The sequence below is a fragment of the Caretta caretta genome, chromosome 7 (genome assembly GCF_965140235.1).
Source record: "Caretta caretta isolate rCarCar2 chromosome 7, rCarCar1.hap1, whole genome shotgun sequence".
NCBI lineage: Eukaryota > Metazoa > Chordata > Testudines > Cheloniidae > Caretta > Caretta caretta.
This window is the reverse complement of record NC_134212.1, coordinates 103,637,040-103,664,467: the sequence shown is the minus strand read 5'-3', so window position 1 is coordinate 103,664,467 and position 27,428 is coordinate 103,637,040. Positions and strand designations below refer to the sequence as shown.

The 27,428-nt window shown below is 44.4% G+C and overlaps 2 protein-coding genes across 4 annotated transcripts in view; one reads left to right on the top strand and one right to left on the bottom strand.

Moving 5' to 3' along the window:
• C7H10orf90 (chromosome 7 C10orf90 homolog) overlaps positions 1 to 27,428 on the bottom strand; it is a 176,383-nt gene that overhangs the window by 63,545 nt on the left and 85,410 nt on the right. The gene's annotated exons all lie outside the window — the stretch shown is intronic.
• Positions 1,934 to 15,472, top strand: LOC142072657 (uncharacterized). The gene is made up of 3 exons (XM_075130139.1): positions 1,934 to 2,012; positions 7,465 to 9,093; positions 15,415 to 15,472. Exons 2-3 carry the CDS (start codon positions 7,970 to 7,972, stop codon positions 15,470 to 15,472), a joined length of 1,182 nt encoding a protein of 393 aa, XP_074986240.1. The 5' UTR covers positions 1,934 to 2,012; positions 7,465 to 7,969.

Sequence of the window (27,428 nt, the reverse complement as noted above, 5' to 3'; positions counted from 1 at the left end):
TAGCTGAGAGTCTCAAGCCATAACATAACTTTATGACAACTAGTTAAAGCAGGTATACTCTGCTTAGGAAATTTCTTAAGTCATTATGGTGGTTTTCTGAAATGATAACTAGTGGCAAACTCACTGATTAAGAACCATGGAAAGTCTTCAGGCCAATATACAGTATTTAAAAGATTGACATGGAGTACAAGTACTGTAGGCTGATGACCCAGTCTTGGAAATACTTACTGCTGAGTATAATGCTTACATGGGATTGTAATCATTAGCAGATATGCTGGAGAATCAGGCCCTCGGGTATTGGTGAGGGAGTGACTTCTGCAGCAGTTAAGCTGAGCCTAAAGGCTGGAATAATTTTAGAACATGAATAGTTTCTATGATCACAAGGTGAAGATTTTCAGGCTCATATGAGCCAAAGGGATAGCTGATTGATATGCTCCTTTATATGAAGCCTCTCAGATGTATTTAAAGATAAAAAAGAGAAAAGAGGAGAGAAAAAGGGTTCGTTCTGCCTACCATTTTTCAAAAAAAATTATTGCTGTGTGTGAAGTCAAGACCTATGAATTTTGCACTGTGGGAAAAAAAATCACCCCTGTTTAGAGAGCCAGCACAAGGTTTATGCACTGAATCCTACTTAAGTCTCTTTTCAACAGCCAAAATTTGATTTTGGTGCTATTTTCTGTCAGGAAAATCTGACTGCAACACTTCAGTTTGGCTTGGCATTAATCTCTACGTCTACTTGAGCTGTTGTGCTTCTCATGGGAGCTGTAGTTCTGGGTCCCTCATGTCCTCATTCTACATCCATGATGTATCACATTCGGTCCTTGTGGCTGAGCTGCCAGGTTTCCTCGTGGGAAACATGCGCCATGGGAGATCAAGCAGATGCAGAGATGAATGTCAACTTGAAACAAACCATTTCAAATGGGGAAGGTTGAAACATTTTGTTTTGATCCAAAATGTCAATACAAAGCATTGCAACATTTCCAAATAAAAATTCTTCTGAACTTTTTGTTTTGTGAAAAATTTCAATATTTTGACTTCTTGTCCCAATTCAGGAAGAAAATAAATGTCAAAATATCAGAATTTTGCACAGGATAGTATTCTGACTTTTGATCAGCTCTCGTGACTACATCTTGGATTTGTCCCCATAGACATGGGAGTATCACCCTATAGGCGGTGCACAGAGCCTCAGATCAATTGGGAATAACTGCAAGTGCCTTTACACAACGTCAGGTTACTTAGAAAACTAAACACCATCCTTGGGTTAACAGAGCATTTTGTTTGAGATATTATAAAAGCCTGAATGATTGATGGGCTTTGCTGCAGTTCAGTAACATTATATCAGAGGAAGAGAAAGTTTTAAAATGGAGAGTCTTCTAATGAGAGTGAAGTATATTTGAAAGACAAATCTACAACAATAATTTTGCAATGACAGTATTAATTGAGTACGGCATTGAAAATCTGTAACAAACAGAACACATGTAGAAGGTATTCATTACATTTTGTGTGTGTCATGTATGTATCAGCCTATGCTGCTGCATAACAAAACAATTATTTTTCATAATTTCAAAAACCTGGAAAGATCTGCTGTTCTTTCCATTAGTTTGCATAGTTGACATATTTTCCACACAGTCAAAAAGCTTATCTGTGGATAATCTCACAGACCTCCCATACAGCAGGAAAAAAATGGAGAACAACACGATCCCAGCTGGTGAAGTTATAAGCATGGGCTCAGAGCACCCTCTGATGGCCAGCCCATAGAGAAGATAAAATACATCAAGTGACAACCAACATTATTTTAGGTCAAAGTGACATGTAGAGGCCTGTTTTTTCCTTTTAGAGCTCAAAGTTCTTGTTTTCTTTTCTCCATGCCACAAGTCTGCTGTTTGGCTGGCAAGGATGGTGTTGGTACATATGCAGACTGTCATAAATATAAAGGGAAGGGTAAACCCCTTTGAAATCCCTCCTGGCCAGGGGAAAGCTCCTCTCACCTGTAAAGGGTTAAGAAGCTAAAGGTAACCTCGCTGGCACCTGACCAAAATGACCAATGAGGAGACAAGATACTTTCAAGAGCTGGGAGGAGGGAGACAAACAAAGGGTTTGTGTCTGTCTGTGTGCTGCTCTTTGCCAGGGACAGACCAGGAATGGAGTCTTAGAACTTTTAGTAAGTAATCTAGCTAGGTATGTGTTAGATTATGATTTCTTTAAATGGCTGAGAAAAGCATTGTGCTGAATAGAATAACTATTTCTGTCTGTGTATCTTTTTTGTAACTTAAGGTTTTGCCTAGAGGGGTTCTCTATGTTTTTGAATCTAATTACCCTGTAAGATATCTACCATCCTGATTTCACAGGGGGGATTTCTTTATTTCTATTTACTTCTATTTTTTATTAAGTCTTCTTGTAAAAACTGAATGCTTTTTCATTGTTCTCAGATCCAAGGGTTTGGGTCTGTGGTCACCTATGCAAATTGGTGAGGCTTTTTATCCAACATTTCCCAGGAAAGGGGGGGTGCAAGTGTTGGGAGGATTGTTCATTGTTCTTAAGATCCAAGGGTCTGGGTCTGTAGTCACCTAGGCAAATTGGTGAGGCTTTTTACCAAACCTTGTCCAGGAAGTGGGGTGCAAGGTTTTGGGAAGTATTTTGGGGGGACAGACGCGTCCAAACAGCTCTTCCCCAGTAACCAGTAATTGTTTGGTGGTGGTAGCGGCCATTCCAAGGATAACGGGTGTAATATTTTGTACCTTGGGGAAGTTTTGACCTAAGCTGGTAAAGATAAGCTTAGGAGGTTTTTTCATGCAGGTCCCCACATCTGTACCCTAGAGTTCAGAGTGGGGGAGGAACCTTGACACAGACACTGATTCATTACAAATTATTGCAATACTAGAAGAGCTGAGGATATAGTGCTGACTTTTACTATGGTAGAATTTATTGTAAATTAGAATTTTACTAATTAAAATAATCTTTAATAGATTAACCTGAGGTTCATACATTACTTTAACTTTAATTAATCACAAAGACTAAGTTCAAATAATGTCAAGGATCTGAGAAACCAAGGAGTATAAGAAAATACTCTCTTGCACAATTCTTTATACGTTCTGTTGTTCCCAGTCTTTACAGCACGTACTGAAGTTATGTAAGGTCACACACTGTTCAAAGCCAACTATAATAATAGACATAACTGGGTGAATTAAGTGCTGTATCTTAGTCATAATGGAATTGCTTGGTTTCTGGAGGTTGTTACCTCATTTAACAGATTGAAATATAGGGTTTTTATGGATCTGTTTCATTTTTTTAAAACAGTCTTATTTTACAACACCTGTGAAATAAGCGAAAATGTAATTAATGTGAATAAGTATTTGGTCAATTTTAAAATTGGGTATTATACATCTATCGTGTAAGGTCAAACCATTCTTAAGCACTTTGATTTTAAAGGGTTAATTTTTTGACACCCAAGTGCATAAATGCTTCTTTGGAGGAACAATATAGATCCGTAACTTGTTACCACATTTATTCAGTATCACATTACTGCATAGGATGCATTACTGCATTAGCGATAGTACGTTTGATACAGACACTTGACCAGTATTTTTAAAGCTGAATAGGCACCTAAACACAGACTAATCCACCTCGTTTGGTATATATGGACAATCTATGCACCTATGGCATTTTTAAATAGGTGACTGAGGACCAGGTGTGGCTGTGCCTTGGGAGTAGGTGCAGGTTTTTTAGATATGGTGTGTGGGTTTAGGAGCTTTACAGAGATTTTCAGACTATCAGTTTATTTCAAAGAGAATTGCCTTTTTTAGTTATGCCATTTCTTTTAAAAGGTAATGGCCCTGATCCTCAGCTAGGGTAAATCAGTACAGCTATATTAACTTCAGTGGAGCTACACTGATTTCAGCAGCTGAGGATAAGACCCAATATCATAAAATAATAATACCTAGCTCTCATAGAGCTCCTCTCATCTGTAGAGCTGAACATATTTTACAAATGAGGTCAGCATCATTATCCCCATTTTGCAGATGTGGAGACTGAGATACAGAAAGAAGAAGTGACTTATCTGAGGTCACCCAAAAGGCCAGTGGCAGAGTGGAGAATACAGCCCAGGTCTCCTGAGTGCCAGTCCAGTGCTCTACCTACGAGGCCATGCTTCCTTCTGAATTGTCCTACCTTATTACTGGAGCCCTTTTGAAAGTAATGGGAATTACTTGTATCATACTGACAGGGCTGGATTAAAGTAGAAACTAGGGCTGTCAAGCAATTAAAAAAATTTATTGTGATTAATTGCACTGTTAAGCAATAATAGAATACCATTTATTTAAATATTTTGGATGCTTTCTACAGTTTCAAATATATCGATTTCAATTACAACACAGAATACAAAGTATACAGTGTTCACTTTATATTTATTTTTATTACAAATATTTGCACTGTAAAAAACAAAAGAAATAGTATTTTTCAATTCATCTAATACAGGTACTTTAGTGCAACCTATTTATCATGAAAGTTGAAATTACAAATGTAGAATTATGTACAACCCTCCTCCCCCCGCATTCAAAAATAAAACAATGTAAAAATTTAGAGCCTACAAGTCCACTCAGTACTATTTCTTGTTCAGCAAACGCTAAGACAAACAAGTTTGGCTAGAATTTACAGGAGATCATGCTGATCACTTCTTATTTAAAATGTCACCTGAAAGTGAGAACAGGCGTTCGCATGGCACTGTTGTAGCCGGCGTCGCAAGATATTTATGTGCCAGATGCGCTAAAGAGATATGTTAAACATGTGTATGCCCCTTCATGCTTCCACCACCATTCCAGAGGACATGCATCCATGCTGATGATCTTAAAATCATATATTTTAAAATGTAGAAAAGCATCCAAAAATATTTAATACATTTCAATTGGCATTCTTTTGTTTAACAGTGCAATTAATCGTGATTAATTTTTTTGAGTTAATCGTGTGAGTTAACTGCGATTAATCAACAGCCCTAGTAGAAACGCTAGAGGCTAATGCTTACTTCCCAAGTTCCTAGAGCCAGATGATTACTTCTGAGTTTAATCAGAAATTAAAATTCATTTAAAAGAAAAAGTAAGTTCCTGCCCTCTGGCTAGGGAGAAGATCTTGGAAATGTGACCTGAATGTAACCGATACAGTATCAGACAGCCTGAAGAAACAGCCCTTAGATGTCTGTACTGCCCCAGGTATCTCAGTGAAGTGGTAAGGATCTGGAGGATGGGACCATGTGGAAGATGTCACAAAGGCAGGGCCGCAGTGCAGGAGTGGGACTCTGAAGGCACAGCAATTGTGAGGGAAGCATGTCACTGTGTGACTAGGGCAGTCGTGCCCAAACTTTTTCTCTCTCACTCCCCCACACCAGCAACAGAACATGTCCTCACCCCCTGGGCTGAGAGTGGAGTCGTGGCTGGGCCTGGGGCTGGGGCCAGAGCTGAGTCCAGGGAGACATGGACGGGGTGGGGGGTCAGAAGCAGAGCTATGGCCGGAGACCAGGAGTGGGGGCTGAGCCATGACCAGGAGCAGGGGCCAGGGGCCAAGAGTGGGGGGCCAAGGGCCAGCAGCTGAGCTACAGCCAGGAGAGGGAACAGGAGAGGAGCCGGGGCACAGCTGCGGCTGGGGGCTGAGGCTGGGGTAGAGCAGGGCTGGGTGGCGCTATCTGCCCACACCCTGTGGGAGCTGGCGTAGGCCCTGCTGAAGCCCCATAAAGTTCTTCCATGCCTCCCTAGGGAGTCATGCCCCACAGTTTGGGGACCACTGGCCTTGGGCCATGGATTGCTTTCAGTTCAGCTCTGGATGCTGAGGGGAAGAGGATGTTCCCTTAAATGAAATTGGGCCCAGCTCTCCTGTTCCAGTCCAGGTGCTCCCAAGGCTGGTGTAATGAGAATGTCGGAGCTTCCCCTGGGAGTTGTAAATGAGAGACAGCCCAAAAGCAAAGAAGTTCAAAACCCAAAAGAAAAGATGCCAGAGGGATCAGAGAGTTCAGCACCCAAAGCCCCAAAAGAAGTAGAGAGACTTCAGAAGAAGAGCAGAGGCTGGGGTCAGATCTTCATGGAGGGAACACTCCTCAGAGAGTGTTTATAATTCCCTAAAAAGAAAAGGAGTACTTGTGGCACCTTAGAGACTAACAAATTTATTTGAGCATAAGCTTTCGTGAGCTACAGCTCACTTCATTGGATGCATTCAGTGGAAAATACAGTGGGGAGATTTATATACATAGAGAACATTAAACAGTGGGTGTTACCATACACACTGTAACCAATTCCCTAGTGAGCAGTGGAGCCAGATCAGACTGCTGAAAGCTGAAGGCAGGGAGGCATTGGGGGTGGGGGGAGAGAGGGGGAAAGGGCTGGTCACCTACAAATTTCCCCAGGCCAGACAACCATGGCTAGAAAAGGCTGGAGAGAGCTGAAGGCTGAGAGGCTGGCTCTCTGAGCTGGAGAGCTGAAACCAGAGGTTCAGAAAGGACTGAAGGCTGGGGAATGATGGAACGGTGAGCCTGCTGATGTCTTCAAACAAGAGCTAGAACCATACATGTTAAGAAAAACAGGGCAGAGAAGCACCCCAGATACAAGGGCGGGTGGGGTATGGTGAGAGACACCAGAGCCATACTGGAATGCCAAGCCCTTGTGAGAGATGCCAAAACTGTACTTGGTGTGATGACTGATATAATATTTGAACTGTGCTGGGGAACTCTGGATTATGGTTTTTGGACTTTTGTTATGATTTTCATGCATGGCACTCTTGTAATAAATTTACCCAGCAAAGGGCTTTATATTTGGAAAGACTGTGTGAAGTTCTAAGGGGCTCTGAAGAGGGGAAACAGAGTGTAGCTAACTATATCATGTTAGCGATTTTGTAGGAGTAGGAGGTAGAGGAATACAGGCTTCAGGCCTGAAAGATACTTAGCTTAGCCAAACTGATCAAGGCCAAGGCCTGGATTTAGCTTGACATAAAAGGCTAATCTATAGTGACCCTGTGTCACAAGATAAAATTCTGCAGTGAACAAGTAGGCTAAAGTGGGCTGATGCGTGTTCTATCAGCAACCAGAAAGCACAGGTTTTTGATATTTGGGCAATTCTAAGAAATGGGTGTAATCCAAATTTGTAGATATTTAACCTCAGAAATGCCACAGCAAGTAATTGACATATATGCTGATAAGTAAAACAAAACTGATTAAGTAGCTTACAGGAGATGGGAACCCCAATATTAGTAGGGTACAGAAACTCAGATAAGGAAAAGGGGATGAATAAGCATGTATCAAAGGCTGGAATCAGCATAACTTATTATAGAAGTTGTCACTTGGCCTGCGTGCCATGTGAGATGCATTGGGACATTCCAGACTGATGTACACCTGATGATCACCCCACCTATTCTGGGTTTCTACCACCAGAAGACATAAGTGATGAATATACAAGTGCTGGACATGTTGTACTATCTCTCTCTCTATAGGGTACGTCTGCTGCTTGCCGGGGGCTAAGATTCGCGATGTGACGGAGAGACTGCCGAAACTCATCAAGCCCTCGGATCGCTACCCCTTCCTGCTTCTCCACGTGGGCACCAATGATACTGCCAAGAATGACCTTGAGCGGATCACTGCGGACTATGTGGCTCTAGGAAGAAGGATAAAGGAGTTGGAGGCGCAAGTGGTGCTCTCGTCCATCCTCCCCGTGGAAGGAAAAGGCCTAGGTAGGGAGCGTCGAATCGTGGAAGTCAACGAATGGCTACGCAGGTGGTGTCGGAGAGAAGGCTTTGGATTCTTCGACCATGGGATGGTGTTCCAAGAAGGAGTGCTAGGCAGAGACGGGCTCCACTTAACGAAGAGAGGGAAGAGCATCTTTGCGAGCAGGCTGGCTAACCTAGTGAGGAGGGCTTTAAACTAGGTTCACCGGGGGAAGGAGACCAAAGCCCTGAGGTAAGTGGGAAAGCGGGATACCGGGAGGAAGCACAGGCAGGAATGTCTGTGAGGGGAGGGCTCCTGCCTCATACTGGGAATGAGGGGCGATCAACAGGTTATCTCAAGTGCTTATATACAAATGCACAAAGCCTTGGAAACAAGCAGGGAGAACTGGAGGTCCTGGTGATGTCAAAGAACTATGACGTGATCGGAATAACAGAGACTTGGTGGGATAACTCACATGACTGGAGTACTGTCATGGATGGTTATAAACTGTTCAGGAAGGACAGGCAGGGCAGAAAAGGTGGGGGAGTAGCACTGTATGTAAGGGAGCAGTATGACTGCTCAGAGCTCCGGTACGAAACTGCAGAAAAACCTGAGTGTCTCTGGATTAAGTTTAGAAGTGTGTGCAACAAGAGTGATGTAGTGGTGGGAGTCTGCTATAGACCACCGGACCAGGGGGATGAGGTAGATGAGGCTTTCTTCCGGCAGCTCACGGAAGCTACTAGATCACATGCCCTGATTCTCATGGGTGACTTTAATTTTCCTGATATCTGCTGGGAGAGCAATACAGCGGTGCATAGACAATCCAGGAAGTTTTTGGAAAGCGTAGGGGACAATTTCCTGGCGCAAGTGCTAGAGGAGCCAACTAGGGGGGGCGCTTTTCTTGACCTGCTGCTCACAAACCGGGTAGAATTAGTGGGGGAAGCAAAAGTGGATAGGAATCTGGGAGGCAGTGACCATGAGTTGGTTGAGTTCAGGATCCTGACACAGGGAAGAAAGGTAAGCAGCACGATACGGACCCTGGACTTCAGGAAAGCAGACTTTGACTCCCTCAGGGAACGGATGGCCAGGATCCCCTGGGGGACTAACTTGAAGGGGAAAGGAGTCCAGGAGAGCTGGCTGTATTTCAAGGAATCCCTGTTGAGGTTACAGGGACAAACCATCCCAATGAGTCGAAAGAATAGTAAATATGGCAGGCGACCAGCTTGGCTTAATGGTGAAATCTTAGCGGATCTTAAACATAAAAAAGAAGCTTACAAGAAGTGGAAGGTTGGACATATGACCAGGGAAGAGTATAAAAATATTGCTCGGGCATGTAGGAATGTTATCAGGAGGGCCAAATCGCACCTGGAGCTGCAGCTAGCCAGAGATGTCATGAGTAACAAGAAGGGTTTCTTCAGGTATGTTGGCAACAAGAAGAAAGCCAAGGAAAGTGTGGGCCCCTTACTGAATGAGGGAGGCAAACTAGTGACAGAGGATGTGGAAAAAGCTAATGTACTCAATACTTTTTTTGCCTCTGTTTTCACTAACAAGGTCAGCTCCCAGACTGCTACGCTGGGCATCACAAAATGGGGAAGAGATGGACAGCCCTCTGTGGAGATAGAGGTGGTTAGGGACTATTTAGAAAAGCTGGACGTGCACAAGTCCATGGGGCCGGACGAGTTGCATCCGAGAGTGCTGAAGGAACTGGCGGCTGTGATTGCAGAGCCATTGGCCATTATCTTTGAAAACTCGTGGCGAACCGGGGAAGTCCCGGATGACTGGAAAAAGGCTAATGTAGTGCCAATCTTTAAAAAAGGGAAGAAGGAGGATCCTGGGAACTACAGGCCAGTCAGCCTCACCTCAGTCCCTGGAAAAATCATGGAGCAGGTCCTCAAAGAATCAATCCTGAAGCACTTGCATGAGAGGAAAGTGATCAGGAACAGCCAGCATGGCTTCACCAAGGGAAGGTCATGCCTGACTAATCTAATCGCCTTTTATGATGAGATTACTGGTTCTGTGGATGAAGGGAAAGCAGTGGATGTATTGTTTCTTGACTTTAGCAAAGCTTTTGACACGGTCTCCCACAGTATTCCTGTCAGCAAGTTAAGGAAGTATGGGCTGGATGAATGCACTATAAGGTGGGTAGAAAGCTGGCTAGATTGTCGGGCTCAACGGGTAGTTATCAATGGCTCCATGTCTAGTTGGCAGCCGGTATCAAGTGGAGTGCCCCAAGGGTCGGTCCTGGGGCCGGTTTTGTTCAATATCTTCATAAATGATCTGGAGGATGGTGTGGATTGCAGATTTAGTATCATCTCAGCAAATTTGCGGATGATACTAAACTGGGAGGAGTGGTAGATACGCTGGAGGGGAGGGATAGGATACAGAAGGACCTAGACAAATTGGAGGATTGGGCCAAAAGAAATCTGATGAGGTTCAATAAGGATAAGTGCAGGGTCCTGCACTTAGGACGGAAGAACCCAATGCACAGCTACAGACTAGGGACCGAATGGCTAGGCAGCAGTTCTGCGGAAAAGGACCTACGGGTGACAGTGGACGAGAAGCTGGATATGAGTCAGCAGTGTGCCCTTGTTGCCAAGAAGGCCAATGGCAATTTGGGATGTATAAGTAGGGGCATAGCGAGCAGATCGAGGGACGTGATCGTTCCCCTCTATTCGACATTGGTGAGGCCTCATCTGGAGTACTGTGTCCAGTTTTGGGCCCCACACTTCAAGAAGGATGTGGATAAATTGGAGAGAGTCCAGCGAAGGGCAACAAAAATGATTAGGGGTCTGGAACACATGACTTATGAGGAGAGGCTGAGGGAGCTGGGATTGTTTAGCCTGCAGAAGAGAAGAATGAGGGGGGATTTGATAGCTGCTTTCAACTACCTGAAAGGGGGTTCCAAAGAGGATGGCTCTAGACTGTTCTCAATGGTAGCAGATGACAGAACGAGGAGTAATGGTCTCAAGCTGCAGTGGGGGAGGTTTAGATTGGATATTAGGAAAAACTTTTTCACTAAGAGGGTAGTGAAACACTGGAATGCGTTACCTAGGGAGGTGGTAGAATCTCCTTCCTTAGAGGTTTTTAAGGTCAGGCTCGACAAAGCCCTGGCTGGGATGATTTAACTGGGAATTGGTCCTGCTTCGAGCAGGGGGTTGGACTAGATGACCTTCTGGGGTCCCTTCCAACCCTTATATTCTATGATTCTATGATTCTATGATCTCTTATATTATAGGGAGATGAAAAAACCAGTGGGCACTGAGTTTCAGGCTATGTCTACACTACATTATTTTCAGTGGCACAGCTGAACTGATGCAGCTATGCCGCTGTAGCGCTTCTGGTGAAGCCACTCTAAGCCGACAGGAGAGAGCTCTCCCACTGGCTTAATAACTCCTGCTTCCACGATAGGCAGTAGCTGTGTCAGCGGGAGAAACAGTGTAGACACAGCCTCAGAGCTCACTAGGCTCAGGCTTTGGGGCAAAAAACTGCAGTGTAGACATTCAGACTATAGCCCAGGCTCTGAGACCCTCCCCTGTCATGGAGCCTCAGAGCCCAGACTCCAGCCCAACCCTGAATGTCTACCTTCAGAGCCCCACAGCCCGAGCCCCACGAGCCTCAGTCAGCTGACCCAGGCTAGCCGCAGCCATGTGGTGGGTAGTTCGTAGCAGTGAAGACGTACCCAGAGTATTCTTGGCAGTAGCTATTTGGAAAATAAACATATTAATAAACACAAGTATAATTACTTCAAGTTATTTCTCTTGTGCTCATCAAGTCTCTCACTCTGATGATAATCAGAATACTGTAGCTGACTTAATGGCTGAACCCCTTGACATCACTGTGCTCTAAAAGGTTAATCAATAATATACCAATCACTCAATTAGGATATGAGGCAGACTGCTGCAGAGCCACCCCTGGCCACAGGGGGTGCTTGTGTGGCGTCCGCTCTTCCACAAGCCTCTATGGTAGCCTCAGTGTGGCTAAGTACTGATGAGCTAGAGAAAGAAAATTGGTGGAAGGGAAAGAAACCTACATAATATCAAGCAGTGTTATAATAAAATTGATTTCTGTCAACGAACAACCTGCCAGTAACTCAGCCTAGAGTGTTTCTGGTTAAGGCCATTTCTCTGTGTGAGGAAATAAATGGCTAATACTACTGACTTCCACCATGTATGGCACTGCAATCACAAATGTAGTTATTTGGTCCGTTTTAGATATTCACTCCTTCTCAGTGCTTGAAAGAGCTGACTCAACGGCGGGCTAATACTAGATTAGACTTCCAACACCTTCAGGAATTAAAGACTCCAAAATACAATATTCCTTTTGGGAGGGGAAAATGCTGAGTCATTCATTTTAAAGAACGATGAAGGTCATTGCACATGAAAGACAGAATGATGGTTCAAGCCAGGGCTAAATATAATGGAGCCAACCTACTGTTGTCACCTAACTCCCTGAGTAAAGGCTTGAGTCACTAAGAAATATTTACACTTCTGCTATGTCAATTTGCACTCACTCCGTTCTTTACTTACATCATTTTTACCAGACACACAATACCTGCTCATTTGATATAATAATGCAGATTAATAAAGACTCATCTGATGGAAATGTGAGCCAGAAATAATTATGATTTAAAATGCAAATGATTGGCAGAAAGGGCATGTCATTTGTAAAATTCAGTCCATTTTACGGTGAAGTGTCCTATATATTACAGTAGAGGATAATTTGGCAGCTACAAATTCATAAAATACAACCTCATCAATGAGTAAGACCATCACATAGGGGCTAATCTCTTCTAAAATCATCAGTTAAGCAGTAGACTCCATCTGGGAACATTTTGTAATGATGCCTCAGAGAGAGGTAGGATGGGACCTGTTTCTTGACTTTAGCAAAGCTTTTGACATGGTCTCCCACAGTATTCTTGTCAGCAAGTTAAGGAAGTATGGGCTGGATGAATGCACTATAAGGTGGGTAGAAAGCTGGCTAGATTGTCGGGCTCAACGGGTAGTGATCAATGGCTCCATGTCTAGTTGGCAGCCGGTATCAAGTGGAGTGCCCCAAGGGTCGGTCCTGGGGCAGGTTTTGTTCAATATCTTCATAAATGATCTGGAGGATGGTGTGGATTGCAGCCTCAGCAAATTTGCGGATGATACTAAACTGGGAGGAGTGGTAGATACACTGGAGGGGAGGGATAGGATACAGAAGGACCTAGACAAATTGGAGGATTGGGCCAAAAGAAATCTGATGAGGTTCAATAAGGATAAGTGCAGGGTCCTGCACTTAGGACGGAAGAACCCAATGCACCGCTACAGACTAGGGACCGAATGGCTAGGCAGCAGTTCTGCGGAAAAGGACCCAGGGGTGACAGTGGACGAGAAGCTGGATATGAGTCAGCAGTGTGCCCTTGTTGCCAAGAAGGCCAATGGCATTTTGGGATGTATAAGTAGGGGCATAGCGAGCAGATTGAGGGACGTGATCGTTCCCCTCTATTCGACATTGGTGAGGCCTCACCTGGAGTACTGTGTCCAGTTTTGGGCCCCACACTACAAGAAGGATGTGGATAAATTGGAGAGAATCCAGCGAAGGGCAACAAAAATGATTAGGGGTCTGGAACACATGACTTATGAGGAGAGGCTGAGGGAGCTGGGATTGTTTAGCCTGCAGAAGAGAAGAATGAGGGGGGATTTGATAGCTGCTTTCAACTACCTGAAAGGGGGTTCCAAAGAGGATGGCTCTAGACTGTTCTCAATGATAGCAGATGACAGAACGAGGAGTAATGGTCTCAAGTTGCAGTGGGGGAGGTTTAGATTGGATATTAGGAAAAACTTTTTCATTAAGAGGGTGGTGAAACACTGGAATGCGTTACCTAGGGAGGTGGTAGAATCTCCTTCCTTAGAAGTTTTTAAGGTCAGGCTTGACAAAGCCCTGGCTGGGATGATTTAGTTGGGGATTGGTCCTGCTTTGAGCAGGGGGTTGGACTAGATAACCTCCTGAGGTCCCTTCCAACCCTGATATTCTATGATTCTATGATTCTATGACCTTTAACTTATGTGATTTGGAAAGGACTAAGACATAATTAAATTTGAAAAGATGCAATAACTATTGTAAAAGAAATCTTAAATAAAGGACACATTTCTTTTTTCTAAACCAGGTGCATTACACTTCTGGAATAGTAAAATAATGTATGAAAATACAGTAAGGAAATGGCTACTCTAAAATGTATGGTTGCCAAATACCAGATGATAAAATTATCCAAGAATGTTAAGGAGTTTCTCTGGGACAAATTATTTTTCATGACTCAAATATGCAAAAGATGCCATCATTTTTCATCTTTTACAAAAGAGCTGATGTACTGCTGCCTGTGTAGATATTATAGCAGACACTAATTACCTTACAGAAAACAAATGCTAATTTTTTTGCCAAAAAGGTAATGTAAAATTTAGCTCCTTTCTCTTTAAATGTTATTCATTACAAAAAGCAGTCTGACAGCTCTTTGAAAGTGGAGCTTACAGAGCCATTACATTTTGCCATTTAATTCCAAAAAGTACTTCCCATATTTCAGCATCTTTAAAAGTGTTAGGGGCATTTCCCTTCATCATACATTTCTGTATTAGAGACAACACAATCTAAATAAATTACCTTCTCAGCAGTGATTTGTCTTGTTTACATTATTGCACCTTCCCACTAAATGACTTAAGAGGGAAATGATACCATATGGTCCAGTCTCTCTAATCTGCACTTCATTTCTTAACAGATAGTTTGACCTGAGGTTGACGAAATTTTGCAGGTGAAATGGAGCAGATTTTGAAGGCAAAAAATAAACAAAGCAATTTTCATTGACAGCAACATAAAGCTCAGAGAAAAACAGTACCAATGTAACATGTTTAAAATTACACATCTTCATCACAAAGTTTAAAAGAAGCTAATTAAACTGCACCAAACTCGTATTTAGGTCAGTGTGAAATGAAATTAGCATTAACCAGAAACGCAGATCTCTCTCTCTCTGTCTCACTCTGTCTCTCTCTCTCTCTCTACTTGAATAGTTAATAAGGTTTAGGAAGTTACCCAATCCTCATAAATATGAGAAACAAATAATTTTTTTCAATAAAGTTCATCTCCACCTGCGTCAATTTAACATATTAATCTATCATAAAAACTTGTGAAATATTTCTGAATGCCTGTAAAATTGTGAACTGAGTAATCCATATTATAGCCAGAACTGGTGAAGGGATGTCAAGATCACCCTATAGCCATAAATAAATATCTACTAATATTATATCCGTTGCAATATACCCACAACAAATTGTGCAGCAGCGAACGACACATTGCCAATATGGTGACCAAAGTGACCCAGACTTCTTACTTGCTCAAGTGCACAAACCAACCAATATACCATCACATTGTATTAATTGCAGTGTACAGATCAACCACAGTTAAAGTGACACCACATTACTTATCTTATATAGATAACTGCAAAGTATTCAGCATAAAGTCTATCAGAAACTGTCACTCAACTATTTCTTTTTATATACTTTTAATACATTATATTAATTAAGTTCTTCTGCGCATTAGTTCCCTACACTGTCTAGTCCAATCCATGAGCCATTTTTGTGGACATCTACCTGTACAAAATGCACCTGCAACAACATATAGCTATGATTCTCTCTTTACAGAGATAGGCAAATATAACCGCTTATTTTGTTTAGATTACACTCTCTTCTAATGAGCTTGTTCATTGATTTCAGATATGCAGTCAATATTAGCGGGCATCTAGATGCTCAAGTATTTCAAGCCTGCAGGTGACCTTTCAAAGAGATACAAAAGGACCCGAGGTGGGAAATCTATTAGGAAGAAAAGCTATGGATTTTGGTAATGCACCTTATATCTCAATACCTTGCTAAAATGAATCAATATGAAAGAGCATTACTAGGACAAGTATCAGGGGGTAGCTGTGTTAGTCTGTGTCCACAAAAACAATGAGGAGTCTGGTGGCACCTTAAAGACTAACAGATTTATTTGGGCATAAGCTTTTGTGGGTAAAAAACCCACTTTTTCAGATGCATGGAGTGAAAATTACAGATGCAGGCATTATGTAAGGTAACTCCCTTCTCTTCATGTGTCAGTATAATAATGCCTGCATCTGTAATTTTCACTCCATGCATCTCAAGAAGTGGGTTTTTTACACACAAAAGCTTATGCCCAAATAAATCTAATAGTCTTTAAGGTGCCACCTGACTCCTCGTTGTTATTACTAAGACAGTGGCCTGAAGATATGTGGATGCTAAGAAAATACCACATCCTATGTGCAATATACACTGTGGCCATTGTATAAATCTTCTTTGAGCTATGGGCTCGAAGACAAGAAAACATGAGAATATAACATGAAGGATTTATATATTAACTGACTGAGTAGCTGCTGTCAATGATACTATGCAAAGCCTGTATCCACTAATAAATTCCTCTTCAGAGGCAAGCACTACACTGCAAATATTTACTGTATAGGGAACCACAAACCTTTGTTCCTATTAGCCCTGGTCTACACTAGGACTTTAGGTCAAATTTAGCAGCATTAAATTGATGTAAACCTGCATCCATCCACACGATAAAGCCCTTTATTTCGACTTAAAGGGCTCTTAAAATCCATTTCCTTACTCCACCCCTGACAAGTGGATTAGCGCTTAAATCGGCCTTGCCAGCTCGAATTTGGGGTACTGTGGACACAATTCAATGGTATTGGCCTCCGGGAGCTATCCCAGAGTGCTCCATTGTGACCGCTCTGGACAGCACTCTCAACTCAGATGCACTGGCCAGGTAGACAGGAAAAGAACCGTGAACTTTCAAATCTCATTTCCTGTTAGGCCAGCGTGGCAAGCTGCAGGTGACCATGCAGAGCTCATCAGCAGAGGTGACCATGATGGAGTCCCAGAATCGCAAAAGAGCTCCAGCATGGACCGAACGGGAGGTACGGGATCTGATCGCTGTATGGGGAGAGGAATCCGTGCTATCAGAACTCCGTTCCAGTTTTCGAAATGCCAAAACCTTTGTCAAAATCTCCCAGGGCATGAAGGACAGAGGCCATAATAGGGACCCGAAGTAGTGCTGCGTGAAACTGAAGGAGCTGAGGCAAGCCTACCAGAAAACCAGAGAGGCGAACGGCCGCTCCGGGTCAGAGCCCCAAACATGCCGCTTCTATGATGAGCTGCATGCCATTTTAGGGGGTTCAGCCACCACTACCCCAGCCGTGTTGTTTGACTCCTTCAATGGAGATGGAGGCAATACGGAAGCAGGTTTTGGGGACGAAGAAGATGATGATGATAATGAGGTTGTAGATAGCTCACAGCAAGCAAGCGGAGAAACCGGTTTTCCCGACAGCCAGGAACTGTTTCTCACCCTGGACCTGGAGCCAGTACCCCCCGAACCCACCCAAGGCTGCCTCCTGGACCCAGCAGGTGGACAAGGGACCTCCGGTGAGTGTACCTTTTAAAATACTATACGTGGTTTAAAAGCAAGCATGTGAAAGGATTACTTTGCCCTGGTATTCGCGGCTCTCCTGGATATACTCCCAAAGCCTTTGCAAAAGGTTTCTGGGGAGGGCAGCCTTATTGCGTCCTTCATGGTAGGACACTTTACCACTCCAGGCCAGTAACATGTACTCGGGAATCATTGTACAACAAAGCATTGCAGTGTATGTTTGCTGGCATTCAAACAACATCCGTTCTTTATCTCTCTGTGTTATCCTCAGGAGAGTGAGATATAATTCATGGTCACCTGGTTGAAATAGAGTGCTTTTCTTCAGGGGACACTCAGAGGAGCCCATTCCTGCTTGGCTGTTTGCCTGTGGCTAAACAGAAATGTTCCCCGCTGTTCGCCACAGGGAGGCGGGAGGGTTGAGGGGGTAGCCACGCGGTGGGGGGAGGCAAAATGCGACCTTGTAACGAAAGCACATGTGCTATGTATGTAATGTTAACAGCAAGGTTTACCCTGAAAGAGTGTAGCCACTGTTTTATAAAATGTGTCTTTTTAAATACCGCTGTCCCTTTTTTTTTCTCCACCAGCTGCATGTGTTTCAATGATCACAGGATCTTCTCCTTCCCAGAGGCTAGTGAAGATTAGAAAGAAAAAAAAACGCACTCGAGATGAAATGTTCTCCGAGCTCATGCTGTCCTCCCACACTGACAGAGCACAGACGAATGCGTGGAGGCAAATAATGTCAGAGTGCAGGAAAGCACAAAATGACCGGGAGGAGAGGTGGCGGGCTGAAGAGAGTAAGTGGCGGGCTGAAGACAGGGCTGAAGCTCAAATGTGGCGGCAGCGTGATGAGAGGAGGCAGGATTCAATGCTGAGGCTGCTGGAGGACCAAACCAGTATGCTCCAGTGTATGGCTGAGCTGCAGCAAAGGCAGCTGGAGCACAGACTACCACTACAGCCCCTGTGTAACCAACCGCCCTCCTCCCCAAGTTCCATAGCCTCCACACCCAGACGCCCAAGAACGCAGTGGGGGGGCCACCGGCCAACCAGCCACTCCGCCACAGAGGATTGCCCAAAAAAAAGAAGGTTGGCATTCAATAAATTTTAAAGTTGTAAAGTTTTAAAGTGCTGTGTGGCATTTTCCTTCCCTCCTCCACCACCCCTCCTGGGCTACCTTGGTAGTCATCCCCCTATTTGTGTGATGAATGAATAAAGAATGCATGAATGTGAAGCAACAATGACTTTATTGCCTCTGCAAGCGGTGATCGAAGGGAGGAGGGGAGGATGGTTAGTTTACAGGGAAGTAGAGTGAACCAAGGGGCGGGGGGTTTCATCAAGGAGAAACAAACAGAACTTTCACACCGTAGCCTGGCCAGTCATGAAACCGGTTTTCAAAGCTTCTCTGATGCGTACCGCGCCCTCCTGTGCTCTTCTAACTGCCCTGGTGTCTGGCTGCGCGTAACCAGCAGCCAGGCGATTTGCCTCAACCTCCCACCCCGCCATAAATGTCTCCCCCTTACTCTTACAGATATTGTGGAGCACACAGCAAGCAGTAATAACAGTGGGAATATTGGTTTCGCTGAGGTCTAAGCGAGTCAGTAAACTGCGCCAGCGTGCCTTTAAACGTCCAAATGCACATTCTACCACCATTCTGCACTTGCTCAGCCTGTAGTTGAACAGCTCCTGACTACTGTCCAGGCTGCCTGTGTACGGCTTCATGAGCCATGGCATTAAGGGGTAGGCTGGGTCCCCAAGGATACATATAGGCATTTCAACATCCCCAACAGTTATTTTCTGGTCTGGGAATAAAGTCCCTTCCTGCAGCTTTTGAAACAGACCAGAGTTCCTGAAGATGAGAGCATCATGTACCTTTCCCGGCCATCCCACGTTGATGTTGGTGAAACGTCCCTTGTGATCGACCAGAGCTTGCAGCACTATCGAAAAGTACCCCTTGCGGTTTATGTACTCGGCAGCTTGGTGCTCCGGTGCCAAGATAGGGATAGGGGTTCCGTCTATGGCCCCACCACAGTTAGGGAATCCCATTGCAGCAAAGCCATCCACTATGATCTGCACATTTCCCAGGGTCACTACCCTTGATATCAGCAGATCTTTGATTGCGTGGGCTACTTGCATCACAGCAGCCCCAACAGTGGATTTACCCACTCCAAATTGATTCCCAACTGACCGGTAGCTGTCTGGCGTTGTAAGCTTCCACAGGGCTATCACCACTCGCTTCTCAACTGTGAGGGCTGGTCTCATCTTGGTATTCATGCGCTACACGGCAGGCGAAACCAAGTCACAAAGTTCATGAAAGTGCCCTTACGCATGCGAAAGTTTCGCAGCCACTGGGAATCGTCCCAGACCTGCAACACTATGCGGTCCCACCAGTCTGTGCTTGTTTCCCGAGCCCAGAATCGGCTTTCAACAGCATGAACCTGCCCCATTAGCACCATGATGCATGCATTGGCAGGGCCCATGCTTTCAGAGAAATCTGTGTCCATGTCCTGATCACTCACGTGACCGCGCTGACGTCGCCTCCTCGCCCGGTATCGCTTTGCCAGGTTCTGGTGCTGCATATACTGCTGGATAATGCGTGTGGTGTTTAATGTGCTCCTAATTGCCAAAGTGAACTGAGCGGCCTCCATGCTTGCCTTGGTATGGCGTCCGCACAGAAAAAAGGCGCGGAACGATTGTCTGCCGTTGCTCTGATGGAGGGAGGGGCGACTGACGACACGGCTTACAGGGTTGGCGAAGAAGGGACGAAGCTAACATCAGGGAGCTAAAATCAACAAAGGGGGTGGCTTTACATCAAGGAGTATTTCAGGCAGGACTTCAAGGAGGGTTCCAATAAGAAATGGTGCACCTAAGTTATCGTTCTTATTGGAACAAGGAGGTTAGTCTGGCCTCTGATTGATACATGGCTAGATTTACCTCACTGTACCTTCTCTGTGAGTGACTGCAGTGTGACCTAGAGGAATGAGTCCCCTAGACGGGGGAGGAGGCAAATGAGTATAAAACAAATCTGGTCTATTTCTTGTTTTGATCCACTCCATCTATCTTTTACATCTTTGGCTGGCAGCAGACGGTGCAGAAGGACTGCATGCCATCCAAATCTCATGGCTGCAGCAGAAGATGGTGCAGTAGGACTGCTAGCCATCCTCATCTCTTGTCTGCCCGGCAGAAGATGATGCAATAGGACGGCTAGCAATCCGTATCGCCTGCCTGCTCACCATAAGACAGTTCAATAGGACTGACTGCAGGACTAAAGAGAATGACCTGGTCAAGTCACTCCAAATTTAGTCCCTGCGCCCATGTCTGCCCAGGCGCTCCCAGCCGACGTGGCCAGGAGCACCTCGGACACGACAAGGACGGCTACCAGTCGTACTGTACCATCTGCTGCCACAAGGCAATGGGTTGCTGCTACTGTGTAGCAATGCCATACCGCGTCTGCCAGCACCCAGGAGACATACAGTGACGGTTACCTGAGCGGGCTCCATGCTTGCCGTGGTATGGCGTCTGCACCGGTAACTCAGGAAAAAAGGTGCAAACCGATTGTCTGCCCTTGCTTTCATGGAGGGAGGGAGGAAACGGGGGCCTGACAATATGTACCCAGAACCACCCGCGACAATGTTTTAGCCCCATCAGAGTGCTCCATTGTGACTGCTCTGGACAGCACTCTCAACTCAGATGCATGATTGTTTGCCGTTGCTCTGACGCAGGGAGGGGCAACTGAGGACACGGCTTACAGGGTTGGCTTCAGGGAGCTAAAATCAACAAAGGGGGTGGCTTTACATCAAGGAGTATTTCAGGCAGGACTTCATGGAGGGTTCCAATAAGAAATGGTGCACCTAAGTAATTGTTCTTATTGGAACAATGAGGTTAGCCTGGCCTCTGATTGATACATGGCTAGATTTACCTCGCTGCACCTTCTCTGTGAGTGACTGCAATGTGACCTAGAGGAATGAGTCCCCTAGACAGGGGAGGGGGGGGAGCAAATGAGTACAAAACAAATCTGGTCTACTTCTTGTTTTGATCCACTCCATCTATCTTTTACATCTTTGGCTGGCAGCAGACGGTGCAGAAGGACTGCATGCCATCCACATCTCATGGCTGCTCGGCAGAAGATGGTACAGTACGACTGCTAGCCATCCTCATCTCTTGCCTGCCCGGCAGAAGATGGTACAATACAACTGCTAGCCATCCTCATCTCTTGCCTGCCCGGCAGAAGATGGTACAGTACGACTGCTAGCAATCCGTATCGCCTGCCTGCTCACCATAAGACGGTTCAATAGGACTGACTGCAGGACTAAAGAGAATGACCTGGTCAAGTCACTCCAAATTTAGTCTCTGCGTCCATGTCTGCCCAGGCGCTCCCAGCTGACGTGGCCAGGAGCACCTCGGACACAACGAGGACGGCTACCAGTCGTACTGCACCGTCTGCTGCCACAAGGCAATGGGTTGCTGCTACTGTGTTGCAATGCCGTACTGCGTCTGCCAGCACCCAGGAGACATACGGTGACGGTTACCTGAGCGGGCTCCATGCTTGCCGTGGTATGGCGTCTGCACAGGTAACTCAGGAAAAAAGGCGCGAAATGATTGTCTGCCCTTGCTTTCACGGAGGGAGGGAGGGAAGGGGGGCCTGACGATATGTACCCAGAACCACCCGCGACAATGTTTTAGCCCCATCAGGCATTGGGATCTCAACCCAGAATTCCAATGGGCAGCGTAGACTGCTGGAACTGTGGGATAGCTATCCACAGTGCAACTCTCCGGAAGTTGACTCTAGCACTCCGCCGAGTTAATGCACTTAGAGCATTTTCTGTGGGGACACACACACTCGAATATATAAAACCGATTTCTAAAAAACTGACTTCTATAAATTCAACCTTATTCCGTAGTGTAGACATACCCTTAGAAATCTCTACAATGCCAAGTGGTTTACACCCATTATCCCCTGAAAGACACCTTGTAGGAAACCCCTATACAGTCTCAATATAGCTATTTCACAATTACACTGCCGAATTAAGAGCTTCATATTTTAGTTATTTTACTCTCCAACACACTGTAAAAGAAACAATTGATGTAATTTATAATAGCTATTCTCTTTTGTCTCTACTTGCTATAATATGAGCATTCAATAAATTCATATTAATTATGAAACAGATACTGGCTTGGAAATTCCACTTTCTTTTAGTATCAGCTAAATGCAGGTACATTGAGCCTACCAGGAGTTCCCTGTTTTATAAATAAGAGGTAAACTGCTTACTGTAAAGTGAAGGGATACTGAACCTATTCCCATGCCTTTGTCCGCCCTCATATTTATGGGATGACATTTTAGAAAATGTGGTCATAAATTATGTTTTCTGTACTGTGGTCAGAAATCCAGAGAGATTTATTGTAAACATAAAATGTGTGAATAATATCAATGAAATTAGTATGCACTGATACATAGCAAGTGACTACTTACATCCATTTATTACAATGGTGCAGGCTAGACATTTCCCTATCCAATTCTTTAGCTGGAAAAAGCACGTATTTACCTTGTAAATTTGTAAATCAGCATCAACATTCAGCTAATTGGAGGTTTACTGTCATTAATTTAGCTAATGTACTTCTTCGTACAAGAATAACTTCCAGTTGCCTCTCTAACTTAACCTTTCTTTCAGCCCTCTTTTTTTGCTGTCACACAACCAGCAATTCAGAGCTCACAAATGACCTTCAGTGCCCCAATCATGGCAGAGGCATCTGTGGTAGAAACTTCATAGACTAGATTAAATACTGCAGTGTTCTCTTTGATGAGTTTGCAGGATTCTCTGCTTTTAGTTACTGACAAGCTTAAGCTTTGTTTTTTAGCTTTATGCACTTTATGTTACTTTGTGTTACAGAAAGAATAAGCGACACACATGAAGATTAGTAGATTTCTTCATACATAGACATACAGTAGAAAGAGCCACACTGACAACTGTAGTAGGGCATACTGGCTTTTTAAGATTCAAGAGAGGAACTGTCTTGTGCCAGTGCTCCCCATTGTTTCATTAGTGAAGAGCAAAGCTGAATGCAGGTTAAGTTGAACAAGTGGAATTTTATTAAATCCTGTGGACTGCTCTGACCATGTGGCTGAGTTGCTTCCAGCCTAACTCCTATCTCCATCAGTTCCCAGAGTCCATAACACTCCCTTCAGGGAGCATGGGCCCTTTGACTCCAGTTCCACTACTCGCACAATCATAGAAATTGTAGGTATGGAAGGAACCTTGAGAAGCCATCACATCCAGTCCCCTGCACCCGGGCAGGACCAAGTAAAACAGGTTGGACAATCTCCAATTATGGAGATTCCACAACCTCCCTGGGAAGCCTGTTCCACAGCTTAAATACCTTTATAGTTTGAAGGTTTCTAACCTAAACCTCCTTTGTTGCAGATTAAGACCATTACTTCTTATGCTACCTTCAGTGGACATGGAGAATAACTGATTGCTGTCCTCTTTGTAACAACAGCCCTTAACATAGTTGAAGACGGTTAGTAGGTTCCCCGACAACCCCCACCCCCCGCTAGCTGTCTTCTCTCAAGACTAAACTTGCTCAGTTTTTTTAACCTTTCCTCATAGGTCAGGTTTTCTAAACCTTTTTTCATTTTTGTTGCTTTCCTCTGGACTCTCCAATTTTTCAACATCTTTCCTAACATGTGGCGACCAGAATTGTACACGGTACTCCAGCAGAAGCCTCATCAGTGATGACTACAGTAGGACAATTACCTCCTGTGTTTTACATACAATATTTTTGTTAATACACCCCAGAACGATATTAGCATTTTTGCAACTGCATCACATTGTTGACTCATATTCAATTTGTGATCCACTATAATCCCTAGATCCTTTTCAGCAGTACTATGACGTAGCCAGTTATTCCCCAGTTTGAGCTGTGCGTTCAACTTTTCCTTCCTAACTGAAGTACTTTGTACTTGTCTTCATTGAATTTCATCTTGTTGATTTCGGACCAATTTTCCAGTTTATCATGGTCATTTTGAATTCTAATCCTGTCCTCCAAGGTGCCTGCAACCCTTCCCAGTGTGGTATCATCCACAAATGTTATAAGCATATGCTACTACATTATCATGATACACCCATTACTTGAACAATATGGAGTGGCAGTGGGGCACTGAGATAGAGGACGTGGTCTTGGGGCAACAGTTCAGCTGTTGGGAAAAATCAAACTACTAACAGAGTTATTTGGGATTGAGACTGATCTGCTAAAAACAAAGTAGGCTCCCCTTTCTCCTGTCTGGTCAGAGATAAAGCGGACCCATTGTGGCTCCAGCCTGCACCTCTCTCCCACACCTCCCAAAGAGCAGGGCAGGCTTAGAATCGCAGTTCCCAAAACAGCAATTACTATCATTGCAAAGGGGCAAGGTTATGGGTCTTTAACCCTGCTCTCCTTTGCACCAACAAGCTCACATGGGCCAGCACAAGGTGGTGAACTCTCCGTGGTATCATGCTTTCTTCCGAGCCTCAAGAAGAATTCTGGAGGAGTCAGCTGGAGTTCCTCCTCAGGTTCCAGTTACAGTGTGGCTCCTTCTCCTCCAATTCAGGTTGTGGCTTAAAGTAATAATCCAGCCCAGAGCAAGAAATTTGCAAGTAAAGTTTAGGGTTGTTGCCTTTATGACAACATGATTATACCTGTGACAGAGTATATAAACCCCACACTGGAACTGAAGGGGTTAAAGAACAAGTCTGGCCACAGGAGACCCCGCCCAGCCACACCTGCAGAGCAAGCTGCAGCTGGAGGTGATGCTTAAAAAGGGAGCTAGGCAGTGCAGAAGGGCCTGACAGGACAGGGAGAGAGACCTTTCCTAAGAGCTCCTCGGGAAGGGTGCTGCAGAAACCTTTTACCAGAGATCAAGAACTTGCCTGCTGAGCTCATAGTTTGCTGAAGGTTCAGCTATTATCTTTTCCTTTACTACCGTGAGGCAAACTATAAGACTTTGGCAAGACAGTGGGTGGTAGGAAGAGGGCCAGGGAGGCAGCTACAAAGCTGGGTGCTGGACATTGGTACCTCTTACCTCTGGGCTTGAGCCTGGTGGAGTGGGATGAAAAGAGTGGCATGAAAACTCTTGATTCTAAACCAGGGATCAGCAACCTTTGGCCCGTTAGGGTAAGCCCCCTGGCAGGCTAGACTGGTTTGTTTACCTGCCGCGTCTGCAGGTTTGGCCAATCGTGGCTCTCACCACCTGCGGTTCGTCACTCCAGGCCAGTGGAGGCTGTGGGAAGTGGTGGCCAGCACATCCCTCGGTCCTCACCTCTTCCCGCAGCCCCTATTGGCCTGGAGCGGCGAACTGTGGCCAGTGGGAGCCACGATTGGCCGAACCTGCGGACGTGGCAGGTAAACAAATTGGCCTGCTCCGCCAGGGGGCTTACCCTGGCGGGCCATGTGCCAAAGGTTGCCAATTGCTGTTCTAAACTCTCCTTCCCTGCAGGAAGGAAGGGAAAGGTATAAACCCTTGGAAACCCCTGGCTTGAACTGGACACCCACATGGGTCAATAGATGAACCCATATCTTCTTGGGAACCCAATCATCGTGGGGAGAAATAAGACTGATTGATGACCTGACTGGAGGGTATGGTCATCTTCCATCAAAAGACAGACAACTACAGGGCAGGATGATAGCCTAGGGGAAAGATGAGAGTCATGGCAAACAGAGGCCTAACCTCTTAACCAGTATGCAATGCCACCAGCAAACACCGTCCATCACAACATCATGTTGCACTTCATTGACTTTGTGTTATACTATTATACTTTGCCAAGCCCAAAGAGATTTGGAGTCTGTTTTAAAATAAAAGGAGTACTTGTGGCACCTTAGAGACTAACCAATTTATTTGAGCATGAGCTTTCGTGGCTCACGAAAGCTCATGCTCAAATAAATTGGTTAGTCTCTAAGGTGCCACAAGTACTCCTTTTCTTTTTGCGAATACAGACTAACACGGCTGTTCCTCTGAAACCTGTTTTAAAATAGAGTTTGTAGGATGGCAGATACCCAGACAACAGTTCTGCCCAGGTACAAAGTGCAGAAAAATAGGCCGGGAAAATAAACACTGTAGACAAAACCCCAAGACATCCTGTTTAATTGTGTTTTTAGGAAGGGAAGGGAAAACTAATTTACCAAACTGAAACTACACTCTAAGAACTTTTAAACATATAGAACAGCAAGAATATTTGGAAACCTTGACAGTGTGTATGTTACATGATACTTTGCTAAACTTACACTATGTAAATCGTGTACGCATGGGTTGATGTCATCTTCCATGCATATCTGATTTCTCATCTTAAAGATCTCCACAGTGTTTTACAAACAAACAGATATAGAAATTATACAGAAGGGTCACATTATCCACCACCAAACGCCTCAAACATGGCAGCTGCAAATCTACCCTACACAACAATTTGTGGCCGAATATTATACCAAACGGAAAACACTGGAGGAATTCAAGAAAATAGACTGTAATGGCTTGAGTTGATCTTTGGCCAGGACAGCAGCATTAGCACTCTTATTTACTGCAAAATAAATAAATAAATAAATAAAAATTAAAGAAAAAAAACCAGATTCTTTAATTGTGTACATGTGGTCAGGACCTTAATTTTATATGTCCTCCAGAAACAGCACCTATAGCTTTAATGAGCACCCTGAATACAATGCTGAAGCAATGGCTCAGCTATGACTATGAGGAATAAGCACCAGCAACATGTCCTGAAGCACCCACTGCAAGTGCATTTTGGTGGTCTCCCCATCCATATATGAATCCAGCCCGACTGTGTTTAGTTTACCAGAGCTGAAGGAATCATATCACAAGGTATTGTGGCTGTAGGCCAAGCACGAATTTTTGACTTAGGTAGGCCCTGCAGGATAAGTCATTTAGGGTATGTGAGTCATTTTGAAAATGTATAATGCATATTAGGTTACAAGTTCTCCACAGATTTGGTTCTAGACTTTTTTTTAAAAAATCTTCAAAGCAACTGCTACTCTTGGGGAAGTCATCTGCCATCTGATCAGTATAAGAAACCAGATATAACTGGGGAAGTACCGGAAATTTCTGCCTTTTATAGAATAACAAATATATTTCAATTTTGTATCAAACCCACATGCTACAGTAATCGGTGCTCTAGAAAGGCATAAATACCAGAAGCTGCCATTGACTTCAGTGCAGCTGCTTAGGTGCTTAACACGTTTAAAAATCAGGCCAAATATTCAGGTGTGTAAATATGGATTTAGGAGCCTAACCTGAAGTACCTACTCTTGAAAATAT

Bases quoted from the DNA above. Each gene is read 5' to 3' on its own strand.
- LOC142072657 (XM_075130139.1), top strand. From the start codon at position 7,970: ATGTCTGTGAGGGGAGGGCTCCTGCCTCATACTGGGAATGAGGGGCGA. The intron at 9,094-15,414 runs GTATGTTGGCAA...CATTGATTTCAG, and splicing joins AACAAGAAGGGTTTCTTCAG to ATATGCAGTCAATATTAGCG.